At 41.0% G+C, this 24,284-nt stretch overlaps 2 protein-coding genes across 7 annotated transcripts in view; one reads left to right on the top strand and one right to left on the bottom strand.

The window, feature by feature from the left end:
• Positions 1-16,167, top strand: part of arhgap17b (Rho GTPase activating protein 17b) — a 26,110-nt gene extending 9,943 nt beyond the window's left edge. For 2 of the 4 annotated variants that reach the window (XM_008416798.3, XM_008416797.3), the window contains 18 exons: positions 2,772-2,876; positions 3,354-3,430; positions 4,233-4,344; positions 4,550-4,626; positions 5,878-5,980; positions 6,260-6,328; positions 6,406-6,487; positions 8,212-8,339; positions 8,944-9,055; positions 9,153-9,234; positions 9,332-9,412; positions 10,124-10,237; positions 10,342-10,433; positions 10,615-10,750; positions 11,550-11,858; positions 12,463-12,584; positions 12,800-13,177; positions 15,074-16,167. In XM_008416798.3, the coding sequence (XP_008415020.1) occupies positions 2,772-2,876; positions 3,354-3,430; positions 4,233-4,344; positions 4,550-4,626; positions 5,878-5,980; positions 6,260-6,328; positions 6,406-6,487; positions 8,212-8,339; positions 8,944-9,055; positions 9,153-9,234; positions 9,332-9,412; positions 10,124-10,237; positions 10,342-10,433; positions 10,615-10,750; positions 11,550-11,858; positions 12,463-12,584; positions 12,800-13,177; positions 15,074-15,219 (2,325 nt within the window). In that variant the 3' untranslated portion in view covers positions 15,220-16,167. Of the gene's footprint in view, positions 1-2,771; positions 2,877-3,353; positions 3,431-4,232; positions 4,345-4,549; positions 4,627-5,877; positions 5,981-6,259; positions 6,329-6,405; positions 6,488-8,211; positions 8,340-8,943; positions 9,056-9,152; positions 9,235-9,331; positions 9,413-10,123; positions 10,238-10,341; positions 10,434-10,614; positions 10,751-11,549; positions 11,859-12,462; positions 12,585-12,799; positions 13,178-13,708; positions 13,761-15,073 lie in introns of all 4 variants that reach the window. The other 2 variants (XM_008416799.3, XM_008416800.3) reach the window with 2 other exon arrangements.
• Positions 16,109-24,284, bottom strand: slc5a11 (solute carrier family 5 member 11). Of its 3 annotated transcripts, XM_008416795.3 has the most exons (15): positions 23,271-24,284; positions 21,934-22,005; positions 21,682-21,786; positions 21,530-21,589; positions 21,343-21,447; positions 21,124-21,229; positions 20,908-20,988; positions 20,621-20,826; positions 19,594-19,729; positions 19,409-19,516; positions 19,169-19,319; positions 18,184-18,352; positions 17,887-18,102; positions 17,611-17,728; positions 16,109-17,533 (listed from the first exon to the last, which is right to left on the bottom strand). In XM_008416795.3, the coding sequence occupies exons 1-15, from the start codon at positions 23,418-23,420 to the stop codon at positions 17,301-17,303; spliced, it is 2,016 nt and encodes a 671-aa protein (XP_008415017.1). In that variant the 5' UTR covers positions 23,421-24,284; the 3' UTR covers positions 16,109-17,300. The 3 variants fall into 3 exon arrangements, with proteins under 3 accessions (XP_008415017.1, XP_017161677.1, XP_017161679.1); XM_017306188.2 differs by having other exon boundaries at positions 20,621-20,988; XM_017306190.2 differs by lacking the exons at positions 21,934-22,005; positions 23,271-24,284 and having other exon boundaries at positions 20,621-21,029; positions 21,682-21,895.

The following is a 24,284-nucleotide window of genomic DNA, read 5'->3' as shown; positions in this document are numbered from 1 at the left end:
AGTACCAGGAACAAGATGAAACTGACAAATAAGTCATATTTTGCCTGGATTTGGCCTATGACCCATGAACACCATCATGTAGGGAAACATCTATGGTTTTCTGGGTTTGTACAACTTGAAGGAGACCACAAGGCAGACCAAGAGCTCACTGGAGGGGCTTTTTGTCCATTTTGACCTTGAAACATGTTGGCTGCAGCCTGATCTCAGATGAGCAGAAAGCAATGGATGGATGGTTGTAATGACAGACAGAATCCTACTTAAAAATGTATCTGGTCTGATTTGATTCATCACTCCAAATTGAAAAATGTGCTTGGTTCTTAGCCTATGTAATTTCCCAGAAAAGGGGGAAAACTGCAAAAGTGCTACCTTTCTTTCTTTCTTTTTCCTTTTTTTTCGCATTCTGGTGTTCAGAATCACATGAAAACACTTAGACACTTAGTTTAATTGAATTTGGACTTTAAAATAAAGCTGCTCACTCTATTTTTTACTTCCAACTAAAGCAACTTTTCTTCTGAGCTAGTCTAGCTCTCTGGAAAATTTTTTAGATTCAATTCTTACTTCTGGTTCATCATTATCTTCATAATCGTTAGTTCCTGCCTGCCAGGTCAGCCAGCTAGTCATCTTCCAGTTACCTCGATGATGCAGCTTTTCAGTCTACCAAAGTGAAAATGTGCCCGTCCACACGGCTTCTGAGTCACTCACTGAACATTCCACATTTCTGCTGTTGTGGGTCAAAGGTCAGCAACTGGAGCTCGCTGTGCTCAGTTTTCACTGCATCTTGGAAAAGAAAACGCGCAGAAATCTGAAAAGTTGGCAGCGAGTGTGAACCTTTGGAAAGTGTGGTAACAGCAGAGTGGAAGCAGTCATCTCTGTTCCTTTTTGGTGTGTGTGGGCTTGTCTGGGACTATTTTCAAGAGATTTGCCCTGTTCCTTTTTTTCCCCTCTCGTCCAACTTTTAATCCACCGTTTTATCGGGGTGTGTGGTTGAGTTTGTGCTTGAGAATATTTAATTGAGCAAGAACAGAGGTCTGAGTTTGGGAGGATGGCGAAACCAAAACACAAAGACTCTCTTAGCCAGAAATCTTTGAGAAACCCACCAAGATTTTCCTTTTCTGAGAGACTTACTTCTGTACTTAATCTTTATATTGTCTTGTTTGCTCTGTGTTCCCTTTTCTGTACACTTCCATCTCTTATATGCTTGGAAAGAGTTTTCACTAAAGACACAGAATGTGATCAATATGTCTGTAGCCCAGCCGTCTCACCCACACTGCGGACTCTCAGAGCTCTTTCTTTTCTTTCTTGGCAGACGTTATTGGAAGACCTGCAACTAATCAAGTCGTCACTAGATATTCCTAGAGTTAGGAATTGTATTTATTGTATCTTCCAGGGTAGAAAGTGAAATCCAGCTGTGATGCTGCTCTAAAAGGGAGCAATGAATTAGAGAGGATAAAAGTGAAGGAAGAGGATGAGATCTGACAGCAAATAGACTCAGATCTTTGGGCGCAGCTGGATGTTTACATTGAGAAAGGAAGAGGAAGATAATACTCAACAGGCAGGCAGCTATTTGTGGTCAAATGTAAAAACAAATAGAAAGCCTGTCCAGACCTCAAGAGAAAGAAATGCAATAAGTATTTTACAAATATGACATAATATTTTACCTGCTGAATAACCACACACCTGCATTCTTCACCTGACAGACTTGGCATCACTGATACAACTGCTGACTATTTTCCGCTAATTTGATGTCTATCGTGAAGTAAATAAAAAACTAATATCGCAAAATTGCAATTGTTCAGTTCCAATTTTTCCCTGGTTCTCCTTATAATGCACTTCCTTGTGTTTTATCGTTGTAAAATGATCCTGAAATCAGTGCCGTCTTCTCGGATATGACTAAAACGCTTCCTGCGGCTGCGCAGGTCACATGCAAACAACTTTTGCAAGAAGGATTTGGTGAAAACCTGGTGCTTAAAGTGGGAAAACAAACTAAAAAACAAGTTCAACTGCTCTAAGAGCTGAAACTAGTTGTGTTGTACCTCATGTGTTGTCACGAGAGGCATGTGCGCACGGAGGTTTACTATCAAATACTGAGTCTAGATTTTATCTGGACTAAATAATGAGTTGCAACAAAATATCAAAGTAAAAAGAACTCCTCAATGTGACATCATGTGACGTCAAGTATGTTTAGATGGCATGCTTTATCTGAAGTTTGTGTTTCTTTCACTGTTTGAACAAGGGTCGTTATAATGTACACCGCACTGTTTATAGTTACAGCGTCAAGGCATGTAAAACAGCAGGTAATATCTGTATAACAACTGCTCAGGATGGATAACCTGCTAAGTCAGCTTCGCAGTCAGTATGATTGTTTTCTAAAGTTTCACATGTCTCCGTCAGAAAAGCTTTCCCTGCCCTCATCGTTAAAGAGCCCCATCACTGCATTCCCTCTTGACTCATCCTCGTCGTGTCTTTGTGTCTTAGCTGCTTGTTGTTCTGCTGCAGAACACAGTCAGATCCTCCATGACGTCCCGACACCAAGGGCAGGATGGAAACTTTTGCAGATGAATGTGTGCTCATCCAACCTCTGTGTTTTGATTTGTAGCCCTCACCTGGGTCGTATATGTTGAACAGGAAGATGGAAGGTTTATGTTTCCTTCATCCTGGTTCGAACCAGTGCACTGATCTTTTCCTACAGTTTTCTTTTCATTTTGAATTGTGTTTTCTAATTTCTTTTTTTTTTGTTTGTTTGTTTTTTTTGTCTCGCGTGGTTCATGCAGATCGAGAGGCGGATGGAGCTGGTGCGCTTGGTGTCGCACAACATGCACAAGAGGCTGGTGTCCTGTCTGCAGGGTCAACTTGGCACCGACACAGAGAAAAGACATGTAAGAAGAATGTGCTATCGCTGTTAGCCTTTGCTCTGTTATCTGAGCTGAACTTTAAACTAAACACAACTTTACTGTCTAGTCACATTATAAACATTCGATGCGTTGCTGTAAAAACTTTGCAGATGCTTCTGTGCCACACGGATGGCATGTAGAGAGATTACAGCTCCGGCACACCTCTCAGAGTTGCAGTAACAGGGATTGGTGTCTTGTGCAGTGAGCACATGGCATCTGTTCTTATGTAATGCATAGATATAAAAAAATGGCTTCCTGCCAAAGTCATAATCCCTGTAGAGCAGCTGCAGTCGGTGTTACCACCGAAACTGACTGCGCTTGTGTTCCTTTGCCAAGCTTGTTTGTGTTGTTGTCACTTAAATTATCCAAACGGGATACTTTGTGACTTTCCTAAAGTTATAACTCGGCTTCAAGTCGTTTTGTTTCATAAGAGCCTAACTTTGTTTTTACGTCCTGCTGCAGAAAAAGCTGCCGCTGACGGGCTTGTCCCAGACCATGCAGGAAGGCGGAGCTCAGCTGGGAGACGAGGGCCTGATTGGGTGAGGAAAAACTGTAACACTCCTCGAACATTTTCATGTTTTGTCACGCTACAACCATAAACATGAACATATTCTATTGGGATTTTATTTATTTAACCCTTTTTGTGCCGTTTTGTGAATGCCTCCGGGGTTTGTTGAAGAACATTAGGGAAGCATGTTATGAAGATCAAGTCAGAGGTAAAACTGGGGAGGAGTTTAAAGCAGAGTAAGGTTATAAAACAACATTCGAAACTTATAACACAGCTAATCCATCATCCCCCCAAAAAAAGAACATGCACAGATGAAGAGAGCATTAATCAGAGACACAGAAGACGTCCGTGGTAGCTCTGGAGCAGAGAGATCTCCTCGCCATTTTATAAAAAATGGAGGAGTCGCTATCATGCTGTGGGAATGTTTCAGCAGCAAATGGTAAATCTGCAGCAGCACTTCACACGAGCTCCTTTTCAGATGAAAAATGGGCAAAAGTTGGTAAGAAGTACAAAAAAGCTGCAACAGCAGCAGCTGCAACTCTTTCGGTTGTTTCTCTATTTGTAATAACACTTCAAAACCTTTTACTTCTACTTCACATTTATACACAATTTTATGCTGGTCTATGACATAAAACACCAATGAAATACTTTTTTTCCTGGTTGTGGCTTCACAAAAAGGGGAATAAAGTTTACAGGATTTCAGGAACTGTGAAGCAGCAGCATTGACCAGTACTGTGACTATTTGAAAGGCTGAAAAATCACCTGTCTCTGGTAGAAACTGCACTTAGAATTGTGAAAACAGTGACATCATCATATATTTGTGTGCGTTGCAGCAAGATGTTGGAGGTGTGCGGCGAGACTGAGAGCCGGTTAGCTGCCGAACTTATGCAGCATGAATTGCAGATCGAAAAAGATATTCTGGATCCTCTCAACCAGTTGGCAGAGGTAAAAAAAAATACACAGACATAACTCATTTTATGCTCCACAAACTATTCGGTATGTGTCATGCAGCTGCTCTGTAACAGTTGTTCTGTACACTGAAGCATTAGATTCACTGTGTAATTCACAGATTTGTAGGAAAGAAATTCTCAATGCTGTGTTATGCGTTTAGTCAAGCCTTTTTCATGATTCCTGAATATTTTTCCTACAGGTGGAGATTCCTAACATACTGAAACAGAGGAAGCAGCTTGCCAGGCTAGTTCTGGATTACGATTCGGCCAAGACGAGGTGCATTTGTGTGACGGCTGATGCCTATTTATTAATTAATCCACAATTTATGAAGCTTATAGTTTTTACATTTTCAATTTGACATGAAGGCTTGGTTGTTGTTGATATGGTTTGAGCTAAAAAAGCCACATTTTGGAGATGACCTTGTAAATATAGTTAAAATCAAAGATGTAACCTATTTTTCCACTTTGGCAACGAGCAAAAAAAAAAAAATGTTTAGCCTGATTTAATGTCAAACACTTTTCAGCTCGGTCCATGAGTTTCTATGTGTCTGAAGCGTGAGATGGGCACTTCAAAACACTGACCTTATTATGCTTATTACATTTTATATCTGCTTTAGTGATGCAGTGAACTCTACTGTTTATGTTGAATACCCACTAGCACCCAAGTGTTAACTTCCTAAATAATGTCTTCACGTGTTGCTCAAGTATTTCCCATGATGCATCCATTTTTGAAAAGTGGATTAATACTGCCACCAGCATTCTTTACAGTTGGGATGATGTACTGTAGTCTTCTCCTTCATATAACGTTGTCATTATGGCTAAATAGGGGTTTTTACTTTCATCCTAGTATAGGACACGTCTTAAAAAAACTGAAATCTGGTGTTTTTATGTCTTTCTCTCTGAGTGGTCTTTCAGTCCATTGAGATCTTTGTGTGATTGATTCACGCATTTCGTTCCAAATATGTTTACCTGTGACACAGAACCCATCTCATAGACATAGACATGAACCCAAACTGATCATTGGAGATTCTCAAGCTGTTTATTCTTGCATATAATCATTTGAACACATGTACAGGGCATTTATATTCATCCAGAAATTGTATCCAAGGATGAACCGTGGAGATCCAGAATTCTCTTCCTAAATTCTTGGCTGATTGCTTTTCATTTCTACATGATGTCACACAAAAAGGTAGTATGTGACTGAGATGGAGGCACATCCATAGATGTGCCTCCATTTAATCTTGTGAAACTTGCAAAGCCATATCATCATCAACTGGACTTTTCCAAGTTGCTTTAATGTGGCTGTAGTTTTCCTTAACTTAAGCCATTTTTAAAGAGAGCTAAAGAAAAATATCTTGAAAAATTGTCTTATTTTGTCATTTAGCAATTAAAAAAAAATCTAACTTATCTAAAGCAAGAAAGATTTAATATCAGTCAATGAGGAAAAAGAGGTTGTGTTTTTCCATGTAATGTATATAAATATGTCTTCAACGGTAAGCTGCGGTGTGATTTGTTTTATGTCCTTCAGGTGGTATCAGGCAACAAAGTCCAACAACCAGGCCATGGCAGCTAAAGTAGACTCACTCAAGGATGAGATGGACGAAGCTCTCAATAAAGTAGAAATATGCAAGGTAACAATCGGTAACCATGGAGTAATCTGCTCAGCATGGTCTTTAACGGAGGCTCGTCTGAGCTAATAGGTGTACATTCCTCGGTTTAATGAAGTGTCTGAACAAAGAAGGCCTTGCAAGAATGGCTCAAGGCAATCATGCCAGGAAGATTATTAGCAGTGTAGTGTAATTAAAGGTCAAAGCTTTGTCATGTGGGGTTCATCAGTGTCGTAATGAGGAGTTTATGGCTGACGCTCAGAACAAAGGTTAAGGATGCTGTCACCTTCATTCATCCCACAGGACCAGCTGTCTGCAGACATGTACAACTTTGCCTCAAAAGAGGGAGACTATGCACGCTATTATATCATGGTGAGTTTAATAGCTCGCCTCACAATCCAAACAGCTGATTCGTGGATGGCAACGTTTTGTATTTGTGTGTGTTGCAGTTGTTAGAGGCCCAGGCCGAGTATCACAGGAAGTCTCTGTCAGCTCTGGAAGCAGCTATCCCCACCATCCAAATACAGCAAGGTGAGGACATGCTGTTTATAAGATCCACGAGTGTTTGCTTTATTCTGCGGTAGGGTGAAAAAAGTCCAAGCGGGCTTGTGATCTAAGCCAGCTTGATAGCTCTTGGTGTGAATCACAATGAGAGTTTCATTTCCTTTCAGTGCAAACAGAAGAGGATTGAGTTTTACCCAACAAAGGAAAATGAAACCACCAAGTCAGAATCAGTCAGCTTATCAACTGATGCAATAGTTAGACTCTGTTTCTATAGAAAGGTTGGGAATAGATTATCCTCCGTCTATAAGAAGTTATGTCACAAAGGTTAAATTAGCTCAGTGAATCATATCTACTTGATTGTGAACCCCACCTCTCAATGATTGCTTGAGAAAGGCCCCGACCCTCCTGGAGGGATGCATGATTTAATTTTTTATTGTAGTATTTCTACGGTCGGGATTGATCCGATGCATTCTGGCAGTCAGGTCTGATGCCAATGTTATTCTTGGATCCGATTTAAGGCTGAGGCCACCGGAGTCCTGTGTTGCTTTTCTCTCTGATTTAACTAGAGCTTTCAGCTGACCGGCTAGAACACATTGCTAACACCGAGTTCCCAGTCCGATACTTCATTCAAAGAAGACACATGAAACCACGGCGGCTTTGAAGTAAAATATCACACTACGTTTCATCAGTAATGAATGTACTCACTCACTGTTAAATTTAGGTTTTGGCAAGCTCTCTAGTTTTTATCTTATCTAGTTCTTTTGATAGCAACAGACATTTTGTCCCAACTGGAGATTCTGCAGATCAGACTTAACATGCAGCTCCCACATGGGGATAATGTTCTGCCATAATGTTCTGTCAGCTTGTGATGTGGAAGTTTCATTGTTTAATCATACATTTTGCCCTTAGCTCATATCTGGGTCGACACACACAGCCACAGTCCTCAGTAAGCTGACTTTCTACTCCTGCTGGCTTTGTTGTCTTGTGAAATGGTACCCTGAAGTGCTAAGCTAACGCTAGCAGGGTTCCCTCTGTTTTAATAAAGCTCTTTGATAATTTGGTTCATCACATATTTCACTGTAGGTTTTATTATATTGTGTTCGAACAAACCGTACAGAAAAGTTGCTCTGTTAGTAAAAGTAGCATGCTGCTTCACAAGTCGTGAAATTCGTTGTTTCAGCTGATCACTGCACAGTTCTGCTGGGGTTACCTGAACACAGGACAGGTCACGAGACACGGACAGAGAGAAAGCAGAGTACTGTCTACCCCACTGCAAAAGTGCTTGGATAATAATGGATTAAAACATATTTGTTAGATCAACAAATATTTATGTTCAATTAGTTATGCCTACTAATTATTTAAGTGAAATTGTTCTAGATGGGAAAATACTAGAGTAGCTGAACACCTTTTCCAGTGATTATTTTCTTCTCTAAAGTTTTTTTTTAGATTTTTTAGATATTTGTGGTTGGGTTTAAACTCACAATTAGTGAGTTAATTAGTTTTTCAGAAGTCATAGACATGTTTATTTTAAAATCTATTTTAGTATATATAGATCTCAGAAACCTAACACCATGATTACGTGAGACTATAAATGGAGCCTAAGATGAAACCTAATTTGAGTAACGAATTCTGCATAAAAAAAATCAGGCAGAAGGACTTTCATTTAGTCTTTGAGTCAGACTAAAAGCCACATAAAACAACTATTTATCATTCGATCGGCCCCGACATGTTGATGTATTCCATTCATGTAGATTCATGGATAGAGAAGCCTGCGTTTGGAACGGCGTTGGAGGAACACCTGAAGAAGAGCAATCGAGAGATCGCTCTACCTTTAGAGGCCTGCGTCATGATGCTGCTGGAGACCGGCATGAGGGAAGAGGTAAAGATGAAGGGAAGGCATGAGTCAGAAAACAACCCACCAACGTAGGGGGCAAAGTTGATGCTTATTAACAAGAATTTCAACATAAATCTTTGGCCGTAACAAAAAAAAAAAAAAAGTAAACGCTCGTCTCCGTTTGAGCTGGAAGGAGAGGAGGCTCCATAAAGGATGGCATCTACAGTCTGGAAACATCTGTTGCCAAGTTTTGGTCAGCTAGTCTTGGCCCTGCAGGGATAAAACATGTGTATGTGTGTGTGGACATCTGTTCGCCATTAGCCTCTCTGCTGTTGCACACTTTTAAATGTAACAGTACTGCTGGACTCCCTGTTGACTGTGATTTAAAGCATTTTTATGAAGTGAAACCAAACCATTGTGCTGCGTCTGTCTGGTGCTCAGTCAAACAGAGACAAACGATTCTGACGATACCAGAACGGTTCCTCTCTTGTTTCTGACAGATATCTACTTCTCCTTTCCTATTCCCGGTGCTGCTGTAGCTTCTTGAATTTTTAAGGTGTTAACCAGAGCTGGGTGCAACAGTGCTAATTTTTTTTAACTCCCCCCTCCCTCCCCCCACTCCACCCCCTCTTTCTCATGTTCCTCTAAGGGACTCTTCCGGATTGCTGCTGGAGCTTCAAAACTTAAAAAGCTGAAAGCAGCACTGGACTGCTCCACTTCGCAACTTGAGGAGTTCTACTCAGATCCACATGCAGTTGCTGGTACAACTTCCGCGGTGGTTTAGTGAAAAGTAACACCATTTTCTCAAGATGCTTTTTTAAAAATGTATTTCTCATAGTATTTTTGTGCTTCTTACAGGAGCTCTGAAGTCTTACCTCAGGGAGCTACCTGAGCCTCTAATGACGTTTAGCATGTACGATGAGTGGATACAGGCCTCCAAGTAATAAAGCGTACACACACATGCACAGATGGGATTTTTAATATCCTGCAAGACATGTTTCCTGCAACTAATGCAATTGTTTTCTGTGTGTTTTCAGCATTTCTGACCCTGACAAAAGGCTCCAGGCTCTCTGGGTGATATGTGACAATTTGCCAAAGGCTCACAAAGCTAACTTTAAGTATGAGAACGCTCAGCAATGTTTCACTTAGATGTTTGGAAATTACGTCACCAGAACTTAAATTGCACTTTAAATGCCACACCTTTTGAAGAGAATTTATTGTAGAAATTTGATAATAATAAAAAAGTCAAAGTAATTTAATTATAGATCTTGAAATCTTGGAACAGTTTTAACGCTGTAAAATGAATCACCAACAAGCAGTGGCTATAAATGTAGCAAAAGAACAGATAATTGTACATTTCACAAAACTCCCTTTTATAACTGATGCCAAAGAGCATGAACACATTATTTCAGTCTTGCCATTTCTTCACTGGTTTCCTGTCAGTTTCCCAATTGATTTTAAGATTTTATTGCTTACTCTTAAAATTCAGACTGCTACAATCAGCCAATTTCTCTCAGATGTCCCAAGATCCAAATCCAGCCCTCAAATATCAGTGTTTCAAAACTATATTTCAAGCATCTCATATGTTATAAATGTAGATATTAAATGCATTTACAGAGAAATGATTTCTTGCTACTGGTCAGTTATGAATATGGCAATAAAACAATAAAAGAGCTCAGTCATTGAAGATGTAAGGTGATTGTGTAGCTTCATGGTAATTTTATTAAATTACAGCCAACATAAGGCTCTTATTTACCAATTTATAAACTGTATTGTAAAAGAAAAGCAGTTTCTTTTGCTTACCAGGGTACTGGTGGTTTCTTTTGCAGGTATTTGGTGAAGTTCCTGGCTAAACTGGCTCAGGAAAGCGAGGTCAATAAAATGACTCCCAGCAACATCGCCATTGTCTTGGGACCCAACCTGCTGTGGGCAAAAACAGAGGGGTAAAAGACGGGCTCTTTGTTGCAGTTCTCTTGAATGCTTAGTACGTGCATTTATTCCCGGCTTTTGTTCGTTTTATTTTGCTGCTGTGTCACTGCTAATTCAGGACGCTGGCAGAGATGGCAGCAGCTACGTCTGTCCATGTTGGGGCCATCATAGAACCCATCATCCAACATGCTGATTGGTTCTTCCCTGGAGGTAAATTGAAATTAGCTCTGATTAGCACCTAATTAATCAGATATAGTTTTTATTCATTCCCCACCAACAACAAAAACACAGAGTTTTGACAGTAAACGGTTCCATTCCATTTCTTTCTGTGTTGTGTCTGAATTAAATGGGAGATTTTGCCTCTGTTAATCGCATCTCTTCTTTCTTACAGAGGTGGAGTTCAATGTTTCAGGCATGTTCTCCATGCCCAGCCACCCGCCGACCCCAGACCTGGAGCCCGGGCTGGACAGGAAACGCCCCGGCAGCATCGGGCACGAAGGGGACGCTCACACGCCCCGTAAAGACAGGTACCCGTCTCGTCCCAACCTCAGCCTCAGCCTACCCCTCGTCCTCCCTTCCCGCCCCAAGACACTGAGCAGGCAGGAGTCGCGGGGCCCGGCAGTCTCTGCCCTTTACGTAGTGGCCGACGAGTCCATCACGGTCACTGAGACGCCCACTGAAGATCTGCCTAGCCCAGACTTCAAAGCTGTGCCGTAGCAGCATGTAGCGTTAATGAATTCAGTTACTGACCAGAGAAAGAAGGGATGATGTTTTCTTTTATCGCTGCACTGTTTTTTCCCTCATTTGTTTGCAAGATTTCACTACAATTTAATCACGTACCGTTTCATGGTAATGAAACTTTTTTTGTTTTTTGCTTCTTTATATGTTTTGAAGAAACTTTCATTGTCGGTACATGATTTTGTCTGTTTCTCTTTGTATTACTGCTCTGTACTCTTGTCATCTTTTTAATTTCCAATTAAAGCTTAGGTCTCTCTGTAGGTTTATATTTTGTGTGGGCTTCATGTGTTGCTTTTTGTAGCTCTGGTGTCGCCTGTAACTTTTATAGAGTGCAGCCCAGTGTTGCTCGGTTTCAGAGGTGACTGCTCTCGTGGTTTTATGTGCTCTTTTGGTTCTTCCTACTGGCCTAGTTTCACTGCTCTCAGGAAGTACTATCTCTCTCTTTATCTCTTTTCGGTATGTCTTACACCATCTCTCACTGCTCCTTGCTGTCTCTCTCTCTCTCTCTGTCTCCTGCTCCCCGTCACTGTTTGGTTGGCGTGTGGTTTTGCCCTCCTGAACTCTCTTCCCTTTCCCCCTCCTTCGTAGCCCTGTTAACAAACATCCGGAGCCTGCTCCACGCAGAATCAGCACTGTAAATAGAAAGCAGACACAACTAACCTCACCCACCTTCCAACCCTCACTGCCTCCTCTGGAAGCTGAGGGTTCCTCCCAGTCCGAGCTGCAGTGCCCCCAGGTTCAGTCGCCAGGTCCAGAGGCTAAGCAGCCGGGTCTGTTCACCGCCGCTGCTGCTGCTGCTGCTGGTGGTGATGGAGGCGGTGAAGCTCATGGGGGTGGGGTCCAGGCAGCCGCAGTGCAGCCTCAGGGTGTAAAGGAGCCCAGCGCAGAGGACAGCAGGTAAGGAGCGAGCTGAGGTCGCAACAGTACTCCACCGTCTGCTCGCAACCAATCAACCAGTCCGGAACCCGCCCAACCTTTTTGTTTGCCATGTGTTTGATTGGTAACTGTAAGGACCACTCTGGATCTCTTAGATCAATGACCTCCACCTCATGCACAGCATTTTAATTTGGCTTCCGTGATTAAGAATGCGATGAAAATCACGTTTGGCTTTGATCGTGCAGTTTATTTTTTCTCTGTTCTGCGTGCAATTTTGAACCTATTTTTAACAATACGACGCGCTTCTTTCCGCCTGCTAACCAGCACGTTCCAGTGCTCATCTGCTTCTTGGGCTTTTTCGTTTTGCATTCAATGCGTCACTGAAACAGTTTTGTGTCTGCATCGACTGACCTTTTATTGTTTTTGCATCTTGTTTGCCTAAATCTGAGTGATTCCTCTTGTTTTGACCTTTGTCCAATCTCGTGATGGAAAATGTATGTTGATGTTTGTGTGCATGATAAATTTTTTTTATTTGTATTTTTTTTATTTTGCACCATTAAAAAGTGTGTCATAGAAAGTAGAGTATTGATATGGTTTAACGCTTTGCTCTGTTGTATTTTAACAGCCAATCACGGGAACCCTTGTCCACCCCTCCTCAGCAGAGGAACGGTACACCCCACCTTACAGTCGGGACCCCGCACTCTCAGGGTGGGTCAAGAGGGCCGAGCCCACATATGGTCCGCAGAGGTGAGAACGGAGCTCACACTTTCATTCAGTTTACAGCGTTCTGCAAATGTTTTCACACTTTTCTTTTTTTACTTTATGTTATATGTTGATGTTGTCATGTTGATTTATCGCTTAACATCTCAATAAATTACATTAAAGTTTGTGGTTGTAGTGTCAAAAGACTTAAAAAAAAGTCAAGGGAATAAATAATGTCTTGTTGATCTTCTGCACTGAAGGCACCAAAAAGCAGGCACCGGCTCCGCCCAAGCAGCTCAGCCCATTCGCCTCTCAGTCCAGCAGCCCCCAGCCCCCAGCCTCTCCCGGTCACCCACCCCTCACAGCCCGTCGTCACTCCAGCAAAGAGTTCATCCAAGCCCCAAACCACCCACCGCCGCAACCCCCTCAAGCCCACCAGCAGGCCCAGGGAGACCCCTCGCCCCCGACAACCCCCACTCCTCCTGACACTCCGCCACCGTACGCCACTGGATCTCTGCCCCGCCCCTCCAGGCCCGCCCCAAAGCCAAGAGTGCGACCCAGCATGCCGCCGCCACCGCAGCCCCTGGCTAATGACAACGGTAATGGCATCTGCAGCTCTGCATCCAAGATCATAACAGGTGATTACGTTGTTCTACAGGTTCGGAAGCAGAGTATTAAAAGCTATTATTTAACAAAATGAAATGAAAGTTGTTCATTTAAATTTATCAGGCAGTTTTTTTTTTTGTTTTGTTTTGTTTTTTACATCAAGTTGTAATTAGTCCAGGGTCTCTGTCACATCTGTTAAGCATGTTGGATTTTTCACAATATTCCAGATGCATGTTTATGATATTAAAGTAGCTGATTGTGTCGGATTCTGCAAGCTGTTCACTTTTTTTGACGTTTGAATAAAATTCTTCTTCTTTTTGGTTCAAGTTGAAGCGAAGAAAACACCATCTCCAGCCATCTTTCCAGCAACTTTTCAGCAATTTTATTTATTTTTTCCCCCTTTCTGCTCGTCTGCCGATAACCGTCTGAAGCTTCCTCTTAGGGTGCTGCTGTTTTTAGATCTCTAGCTTCTTCTTATGGTTTCACTGTCTCGATTTGTGTCACTCTGAACGGAACTGTGTGGTGATCTGAAGCATGACAGGAAATGTGTGTAAACATTGCAGATGTCTGAGCTGCCGACCTGCCTGTAAGATGAGCTTTGCCGGGCAGGTGATGGTAAGGTTCCTATTGGCTGGGTGTGTTGGCACTTTTTGCTGCTTCATGTTTGTTTGTCTATTTTTTTGGGGGGGAAAGCAACTAGCAACTAGAGCTTTGTTGCATGTATAATACATGTAACTCAGACAGGTGTATGTGCATCTCAATAAGTTATGATATCATTAGGTTAATTTGTTTCTGGTTATTCAATATATATCTAAAAGCCAAGAAAAGACAAAATACAGTCACTTGTAAAATAAAAATGTCACATAAGACCAATATTAAAATGACTCTGGGATTTTACTTCACAATTATCTCAGGGGTTTTCATTTATTCTTGTTGCATGTACAATTTTCTACCACATTTTTCCCCCTTCCACTCAACTCTCCAATGATATACTTGGAGATGGCACTCTTTAACAATGACATTTTCAGGCTTACACTCCATAAAATGTAAAATGCCAAGTGAGGAGTCTTCCTTGTAACTGCATAGACCATAACATGATACTTCTGCAGTAAATGGTGCATGATTTTGAACAGGAAGAACATAATGGAATTAACCTTTGACAAATAAAAAGGGGTGAAAATGTGGAAAAACTGAACCTGCATTATAAAACACTAATTGTGGCAGAAAACTAACACTGTACACCACTTTGATTGCACCACACCAACAGTGATTCATGGTGGTGTTGGCGTCATGCTGCGGGGGTTTCATTTTTAGCAGGGACGGGAAGCTCTGTAGGAGATGGGAAGATTGATGGTGCAAAAAGCTGGAAAAAAATGCTTTTAGAGTGAAATATTTAAGGTTTTGCAGAGGAGGGTGGGCAAAACTGTTAGCAGTCTCCAGCTAGCTAACAGGTTAACTTTTGGATGATATTCTAATTTATTGAGATGCACCTGTATGTTCATGTGTGAAGGCATGATTTTGTGCATTTGTCTGTTCATAACCTGCTTGCATTTAGGTTTAACCCCTGCCCCGATGGCCTCTGTCTCTTAACTGTTTGCTGTGACACTAACGTGCTTCTAAACAGGATCAGAATTATTTTTTTCTACTTTCTGTGGTCAATGCTCTTAGCCAGATCTGCACCATAAAATTTTTGTTGCCTTTACAGATTAACACACCAAGGAGACCAAAGAAAAAAGAAAAAAAAATCCCTCATACATTTTTAGCAGAATTGATTATATTTAAATCACAGAAGAGTCCTTGGTGTCTTAAAGAATGTGGAGTTTGTAGCGGTGTGTGTGTGTGTGTGTGCGTGTGTGTGTGCAGCTGCTTGTCTTATTTCATGATGTGTTTGGTGATTGCTCCATCTGGGTTTCTTTGTTCTTTTGCAGATGGAGGCCTGGTTATGAAGGGGATCACAAGAGCTTTTGTCCCTCAGGTGATTGAGGAGCGAGAAGTGAAGGGCTCTGCTGGTCAAGAGTCCACCTCCACCCTGCACCCAACCCCCCAAATTGAGGCAGAGAACACTGCTCTGTAGAATGCGCTCCAGCTTTTATTGTTCATTTAAGACAAGGCGCCAGGTCTGCTTACAGGATGCCAACAGCTTTTTTTTTTCTTTCTTTTTTTTAATATTTTGTCTACTCCACTGAGTCGAACCAGAAGCCTCGTCGTAGAGTGGTGGCTTAAACTACAAAACCCATGTGCAGCCATCGCTTCCAACATTGAACTCTTTTTGCTGCACGCTCTGCTAGGTGTCTAAAAATTGAATTGCAGAGCCAAAGCTTAAAGGACCGGAGTTGTACAGCAGCTTAACTGAGGAAAAAAAAAAAGAATGCTGGAGAAGTTTCACCTTTTTGTACCTCTCTTTGTTTTTATGCCAAAGTGTCAAAGCTTAAGAATCCTTTTGGAGACAAGCATCTGAGTGCAGTTTTAGTTTTAGTTTTGAGATTTTAATTTTGACATTTGAATTCAAACTGTCACTTATTTATCGTGAAGCTAAACTGAATTTTCATCCTCCAAATTTGGCTGTTTCATCTGACAGAAATGAAATGTTCACAGCCTGCAGGACGGTATTAAGAAATAGCTAACGGGCCAAAGATGATTGTGAGTTGTTTAGCACAGATTAAGAGTTGCGATGACCAAATACATTGGGAAGGGTGCAATAAGAGATGCAGCCGTCTTCCGCTGATGGCCTGTTCAGAGCTCGTTGCTGCATTTTCAGGTGGTTTTACAGAGATGTCTTGAAGACCACAACAGGGTGAGGTTTGATTGTCTCGTTTTTAAACAGGATTCCTTTTTGACGTCCACTAAGCTGATTTTTAAATGGGAAAAGTCCTATTTGATGAGTCAAGATTTGCTTTTATTGTTAAAAGGGACAATCTTCTTGTTGTAATCACTCCTACTCCAAAATCAAAGCTTTGACCAAATACAGAAAAAACATTAAAATCTTTATTTTATTTTTTTTTTCTTTGAGTACAATTCACTATGACTTTGTTTGTGGTCTTTTTTACTCTTCGGCACACAATGCATCATTGTTACACACAATTAGTTTTATTCAACTCTTTAGGAAAAAGGTTGCAAGTACAGATATTTATCCAGTAAGGCACATAAAAAAAACACTGAATGTGAATATACTTTGAATATAATTCACTTTGCAAATAATACATAGAAACAGTATTTTAGAGGACAAAATATCACTATTCTGGTTAATTTTGGTTAACTCCAGGTTAACATATATAAAAATATGTACATATTTTATATTTGCAGCATTTGTACCACCTCAAACATTTTCACAGCCACGTGACCAAATAGTTCAATGTATTTTATGAGCGACTGCGGCTAACTGGATAAAGTAGATGTGTTTCAGGCTTAAAGTTGTAGGCTTGATTCCAGTTTTCTCCTCTGTCATTTAACCCCAGATTGTGTACTAAGCTGCTTGCCTGTTTGTGAATATCTGTGTTTGAATGCAAACAGGGCTTTATAGATTACGTTTATTTACCATTGACCAGCACAAAGTAAAATGATTATAATGTAGAAAGAAAATGATGAGTAAACTATCAATCACAACTAGAGATTGACATTTTCATATTACGTAAAATATCACAAAGATTTTCTCCAACCGTATTTCCAAAGCTCATCTTTCATTGCTGGGAAAAAAAAGGATTCCCACAGTATTGTGTTGCCACTGCTGTGTAGGACCTTGGTGCTAGAGGGTGCTGGTTGTGCCGTATAATAGATTAAACTCCTCCATGAGAAGTTCAAAGCTCATCTAAACCTCCTTTAAACTTCTCCACCACTTTAGGCCACGCCTCCTTTTCTTGCTGTTTATGATGCTGTTTGCTCCCTAACAAAGCTCTGAGGCGTTCACTGAACAGATTTATACCGAGATTAAATCACACACCGGTCTGTTTCCTAATTGGCTAACTTCTAGAGGCAATTGGTTTTAATTTAGGGGTGTCAGAGTAAGGGAAGGAGCTGAACAGAAATGCAGGCCATGCTGTAAAAATATTTTCATTCATATTTGTCTATAAGGATCCAATAAAACACATTGAAGTTTGTGGTTGCGTCGTGATACAGAGGGGATAGGAATACTTTCATAAAGTTTGGAGTTCTTCCCCTTCAAGCCCAGTAGCCGATGATGAAGACCGTTACCGAGAGGCAAATGATGAGGTTGGCATTGACGAGGTGCCGTAGACTGGACTTTTCATCCAGAGTGCAGATGATCTGCTCAGGCGCAGGCGGGGCCACGGCGTCGCTGTCCGCTTCACTTCGTCTCTCCATCCCACACAACCAGTAGATGGCAGACATGAACCTGGACTGACTGGGAGGACTGGACACAGACGAAGCCGAGTCTGCAGAGGTCAGTGAAAAACAGCGTTAACGAGGCAGTTTGGAAGTAGAAGTTGGGAGATGTGCAGCAGAGACAGACCTCTCCTTTGATCGACGGCTTGTCCATTTCTGCTTTCTATACGTCTGTGTTCCTCTGGGACCTCTTGCTCTTTTGGCTTCGCCGGATCAAACCTTGTGAACCAAGTGAGACGACTTATCTGTTCAGAAAGCAAAGCAGTAAGAACATGCCACGGCTGGAGTCTGCCTGTATCTTAGCACATTATTGACACCTAGTGGTGCTGTAGGTAAATGTTTTAGTTTCTGTGAGGTTTGCAAACTAAGAACCAGCTGAGAAAAGGCCAGAATGCTGCTTCACCTGTTCTGGACTGGGCTCCTCGGTAGCCAGGCTGATTACAACCACCACAGCCAGGGTGATGAAGGACAGCAGCATGGAGAAGTAGAGGTAATGGACGTATTTCAGCACGCCAGGTCTGTCGTCCTCTTCAAAGCACAGCGGCGCAGGGTAGATGAAGTCCAACAACATGCGTATGCAGCCCACCGTGAGGCCAATAGCGAGACCCCAGAAGGCGCCCTGCGTGACGAAACAAACCCATAAGCAAATCGGAGCAAGACGGCTCATTTTTAAATGCAGTCTGATGATTAAGCTCCTCACCTGCTCATTAGTCCTCTTCCAGAAGCAGCCCATGAGGAAGATGATGCTTACAGGGGGCTGCAGGTAGGTGCTGATGGACTGGATGTAGATGAAGAGCTGGCCACCCTGACTGGCCTGGACGACAGGGATCCAGAGCACTGACACCGCCACCAGGACGAGCACAAACACCCTGCAGGGTCAACATGTAGTTTAATGCTTTAAATAAGCAATTTAGCTGTATGCTGAACCGATATGCATGGTTTTAAGCTGCAACTTCTTTTTTTTTTTTTTTTAAGGACTAAGGTGAAAACATTTGGAAAAATCATGACTTTGGAAGTGCAGTGCCTTTCAAAAGTACCATTTGAACTTTATTACATCACAACATCAAATATGTATGTATTTTATAGAAATTTTAGACAAAGTCTAATGCATAATTGTGAAGTGAAAGGAAGACAAATGAATTTGACATTTTTCAGAAACAAAAAACTGAAGAATACAATAAATATTTGTGTGACAGTCGACACTTTGTTGAGTCGCCTATTGCTGCCATTACAGCTGCAGGTATTTTGTGGGTATAAAACAAGTCAAACTCAGTTATGTTGGATGGAAAGCGTGTTGTAATATTAATTTTTAAGTCTCATTCTAAATTCTACTCAAGATTTTTAGAATGCACAACTAATATCTGTAATTCTCCCACCAAAGCCAGCTAGTTATGACTTCTGAAGACAAACAGTGGCACCAGATTGTTTTAGGGGTAATAGAGTAAAATCAACCGCACTTTTCAGATTTTCATCAGTAAAAAAAATTTTAAAATGTGTCTCATTTTCCTTTAACTTTACAATTATGCCCTACTTCGAGTTATCCAGGGGAATGAATACTTTGGTGTATAGAGAGTTAGATGGACAAAACGACCATATATCAAGCTGTATTTCTTCTTCTCTATAAAATAAAATATTTTCATAAGTGGAGTTTCTGTTCTTCGCTTGGATGCTACAGTGAGTCATACCTCCCCACAATCATGAGCTCCCATTCAGAAGCACGAGATCTGAAGCTCTTCCATAAATCCATGGTGAAAATGGTACTGGAGCTGTTGAAGATGGAGGTCAGAGACGACATGAGAGCAGCAATCATCACCGCCATCATGAGCCCTCGCAGTCCTGAGAAGGAAGAGGGGCAAGTAGGCAGCCATCTGTGTGAAAGGAAGATGGGGGGAAAAGGGAGAGCAACGGCAGAAACAGCGTCTCACCTGCAGGGAGAAGCTCCATAACCAGTTTGGCATATGCAATGTCCGAACAGCCCACTGAGTTCCCACAAATCTGCTTGCACAGGTCCGGGTCTGCACACGCCACTTCATCTAGACACAATATCATACAGTGAGCACGGTAAAAAAGGGAACTACCCTGACTGTTCCCCCAACATCCCAATCTGTACCTGGGTAGAGGATCCTGCTGATCATCCCGGGGAGCATGATGGCAAAGAAAGGCAAAACTTTCAGGTATGCAGCCAGGAGAGACCCCCCCTTAGCGTGGGTCAAAGTCTTTGCAGCCAGAGAGCGCTGCACAATCACCTGCAGGGAACCAAGAGAGACTCTCAGCTTCCGGGCTTTGGTAAATGAATGACTGAGATTTTCATTGGAAGAATCTATTTAGCATAAATCAGAATGGGAACAGCAATCCTGTAACTCAGTGTTGTCACCTAACTGATAAGTCAGTAAATGATCAGTTGAACTGCCTGTCCATTTTTCTGTTAGGTCACTAATACTGGGAAGCAGAAAGTTTTTAACAGAAAATTATGTCAACAAGCTAAATCCAGGAGAAACGTTTAGCACATAAGTAAATAGAAGTTTTCGTTTAGTCTTTTAAAGATGAAAAATATCCTTTTTTTTAACAATCATAAAATGTTTATTCTAGAAATCATGATTCTTAAATATAATTTTATACTTTACCATGCTTTTTATAACACAATTCTGTTTTACTCGAAACAAACAAAAACTGCAACGGAAACATTTATTTCACCGATAAAGCAAATGTCTTCAGTTTTCAGCTGTGGGTACTTTGGATCATTTGCTTAAATACACATAAATACGCTTTCAGTTGACAGCATATTCATGTGTCAAAGCTCAGACCTAAAGCAAGACTTAATGAGACTCTCCAAGAATTTGTGATATATTTTTAGAGAAGAACTGATAACGTTTTCACTCTCTGGTTGTACAAAGCTGGTAGAAACACACCCCAAAGACCTGCGGTTGTAATTGAAGCAATACAGTTTTTGCTTAGGAGGACTGAATACAACAGCAGATTCTGAAAACGGCATCATTTTCAATTGGGATGTCAGATAACATAATAAAATACATTGCAAGTACATAAGAGTTTGCATCATGATTATATGAAAAACCTCAAGGCATGTAAATGTTTTTGTATGTGGATGGCTGAGTTCAAAAATGAACTTATTGCGGTACCTGATCAGAACACCAATACCACATGGAGGGGACGGACATGCCGATGATGACACCAGGCCAGGGCAGGTCAGAGTGCACCGGGTCTCTGAATACGTGAAAAGCGTCATCTCGAGGGACGCCGCAGGTCGAGTTGGGGACACGGACCGAGGGAACGGCGGCGAAATATCCCTTCATCAGCACATTCCAACCTCCGACCTCAACAAAACCTCGGAGCGGAGGCAGAAACAAAAAATAGGCGTGTAAAATTAAGCAGTGGGAAGTGACAAAATCAGTAGCATCTGACTTACTAAAACCCATGAGGGTGAGAGCTCCAGCCAGCATGATTGCAGTTTGAGCTGCGTCAGTGTAGATCACAGCAGCAAGGCCTCCTATAGAACACGACGCATGGTTCATCAGCCACTTTCTTAAGCTAGCGCAAAACAAAAGATGAAACGCACGGGACTCCTACGTGCAAATGCACAATATGTTTTACACAATTTAGGTGATGGAGGGAGAAAAGTCACCTGCTACGGTGTAGAGGGCAGTCACCGCGAGCAGCAGCACCACGGCCAGGTAGATATTCCATTTCAAAGCAAGCTGGATGAACACAGCACCTGCATACATGTCCACCTGACCACAACAATGAAAAAAAAACAATACAGTAAACAATTTGAGTTCATACATGCAGATTTATGCAATTTTTCCACCCAGACACATAAATCCCTGTTGTATTTGTGCCATACCGATATTTTTGTAAAGATGTAAATAAATAGGGACAGGACGGCTATAAATAACTGCGTTCTTCTTCCACCGAAGCGCTTCTGCAAATATTCTGGCATGGTTGTTACCTGGAGAGGAGAGAGTGTATTAGGAGTCGCTCTCACACCATAAGTGCACTCCTGTGCAAGTTGGTGTGTGTGGGAAACTCACCCCGGAGGAAATGTAAATGGGCAGGAAGAGCCATCCGAGCATCAACACCATAAACATTCCCTGTTTTGTTTTTGTTTTTTTAACAAATGCAAAGACATTAACATTGATTCTTCTTCAGACTTTCTTTTTTTACATTAAATATGATGTCTTACATTCCATTCGTAAGCTATCGCCCCAATTCCTGCTGCAGCTCCTGACCCGGCCAGACCGATGAAATGTCCGCTGCCAATGTTACTGGCAAACAGTGAGGCCCCAACCTAAATATAGTTGAGGAAATTAGGATTTAGATCAACTTGGCCTCAATTAAAAAAAAGAGGATAACAGCACTTCTTCAGCTGTTTTAATCAGAAAATCAGTCCATCTTTTTTTTTTTTCCTCCAAAGATTTGATGGTGTTTTACTTACTGGCCACCAAGTCATACTCTTGCCAGCTAAAAAGTATCCATCCACTGTGCTGCGCTTCGTTCTCCACATGGACTAATAAAATAAAACAAAGTCAATTATTTAAAGTATACAGAGGAAGTTGTTTAGTGTTCAGGGTTTCGATGTTACACAGGTGTCCAGTTTGCTCTTGAACATCATACCAGTTGTGTTTCCCTTTATGATGTTTAGCTAAAGTTGGTTTGTGGTTCACTGCTCTGTCACTTCCATTTTTTGATGAGAGCAAGTAAAAAATCCATATATTTTATTCTCATTTTGTCACAATTTGATTTGTGAAACATTAATGTTGATACATTAACAGCTCCTGCTTCTATCTTGAAGTCTGACAAGAAAAAATACTTCCAATATTATAAAACATTTCTTTAAAAAAAAAAAAAAAAAAAAAAGCCTAGAAGCATCTTTTCATGTGGTGCATCTGGCTTGTACCATATGCCAGATTCGACGTATTTTATTTTATTTATGGAAACCTTTTTGAAGATTGTTTTGCTGCTGTTTTATTCCATATTTTTCTAAAGACAGCTTGAAATATAAAATCTGCATTACATTCACAAGCACAAAATCTAATGAATACATATCGTGATAAAACTGGATAAAAAAAAAGACACTCAGAATTATGTCCATAATTTTTGAATGGCAGAATTTAATAAATGTGAAATTTATTCAATTAAAAACATATGCTATGTTTTAAAATCATGAAAGTCTTAGATTAAAATATTACATTTATATACCACAAGTCTTATTGATAATATTTAATAAGAATAATGACAACATGTGACTATTAAATGCAATATAATCAAATATAGATAAATAACCCTAACCCTGATATTAATGGCTTTAATAACTGAAATAAATTAATTAATTATAACTCATATAACAATGTGCACATTTCTTCTCAATTTTTAATATACGTTAACAGATTGTAGTTATGGTTTTATGTTTTTTTCACTGAACTGTTGCACTTTTTTCATACATGACCAAATTTTCTCGATTACAAGATACTAAGTATTTCATTATAGCATCCTCAGTCATTTATGTGAACCAATAAGCAACACATAATTTCCTGCTTCACGCCTGTTTGAGTTGCTTTTTCACTTCCATCTGTGACATTCGTACATGTGACTCAAACAGTTTGAAGACTGATAAACTTGGGATGACAAAGGCTGCACAAGAAAAAACGGGTAAACACAACCGATAAAACCAGCATGGTTCAGTATGTTCCTGTTTCAAAACAAACGCTAGTATCTTAACCGTTTTTATATCGCCAACAGCAAAGAGGGGACAGATAAAGACAGACTTCTTACCCAGAAACCCACAGCCAGAATCAGCAGGAAGTAGACAACCAGGACCACAATATCCACAGTGTCCAGGGTGCTGCTCCCAAAGGAGGGCTTCTGGGTTGGGGGCATGGTGGTCGTCGGTGCTCTTTCACCAGTTGCGTGTTTGAAGGTCATCTGGAAAATGCAACAAAGTTTGTTTCATGCTAAGAACAGAGAAGAACGTTTACTCAGCTGAAGCAGAAAAGGGGCTTTTCATTACACTTCCCAAACCGTCTGAAGTTTTACAGTATTCTGCAGTCTTTTGTATGGAGGCGCTTGCTTTATTTATTTCTTTTTTACTCCCTGGCAGCATGATCTGACATTTAATATTTATAACCCTTCCACGGGTAAAGGCAGTCATCTCAGCCTTCTCATTTCTTGACACTTCTTGCAGATTTGTACCATCAAATGAAGAATCAGCTTTAACCTTTGATGTAAGTATATTATTAGTTACTGCAGTAAAAGCTACAAAACGATCTTTAGACTACGGCGTGTCACAGTTTGCAATGTTTGATAAACTCACCTTTCAGTAATTTGTCCTCTTGAGTCTCATACCATGGGTCTACCTTGCATTTAAACAACACAGCATGTCAAGCAAGAACCCACAGACAGTCCTTGTATTCCGGCTTTTGTCTTGAATCGTCTTCTACACATCATAAGGTTCAAACTCCACTTTCCCAACATGCACAACAAGGTTTAGTTAAAATGTAAGGGATTTATTACACCTCTCACAGGGAGGTGTGTGAAAGAAGGTTTCCTCATGTCTGTAAATAGCCAAAGGACTGCCGTAAAGGAGTTTAAATTCATCCAAATTACTCACGAGACGAAATAAGAGCAGAAGAAGTGGAGCAACCTATTTGAGTTCATGTGCCTGTGAACAGTTACAGCCACAAAAAAATGCTACTTATGTCTGCTTCTGCAGACCAACGGCTTGCAGCAGTAGCAGGAGCCACGTCAGCAGTCGTAAAGAAAAATATTCATACAATGAAAAGGTCGGAG

The sequence above is a fragment of the Poecilia reticulata genome, chromosome 8 (assembly GCF_904066995.2).
Source record: "Poecilia reticulata chromosome 8, P_reticulata-male-v2, whole genome shotgun sequence".
Classification (NCBI taxonomy): Eukaryota; Metazoa; Chordata; class Actinopteri; order Cyprinodontiformes; family Poeciliidae; genus Poecilia; species Poecilia reticulata.
The sequence above is the reverse complement of the archived record's forward strand: the minus strand, read 5'-3'. Positions and strand labels throughout refer to the sequence as shown.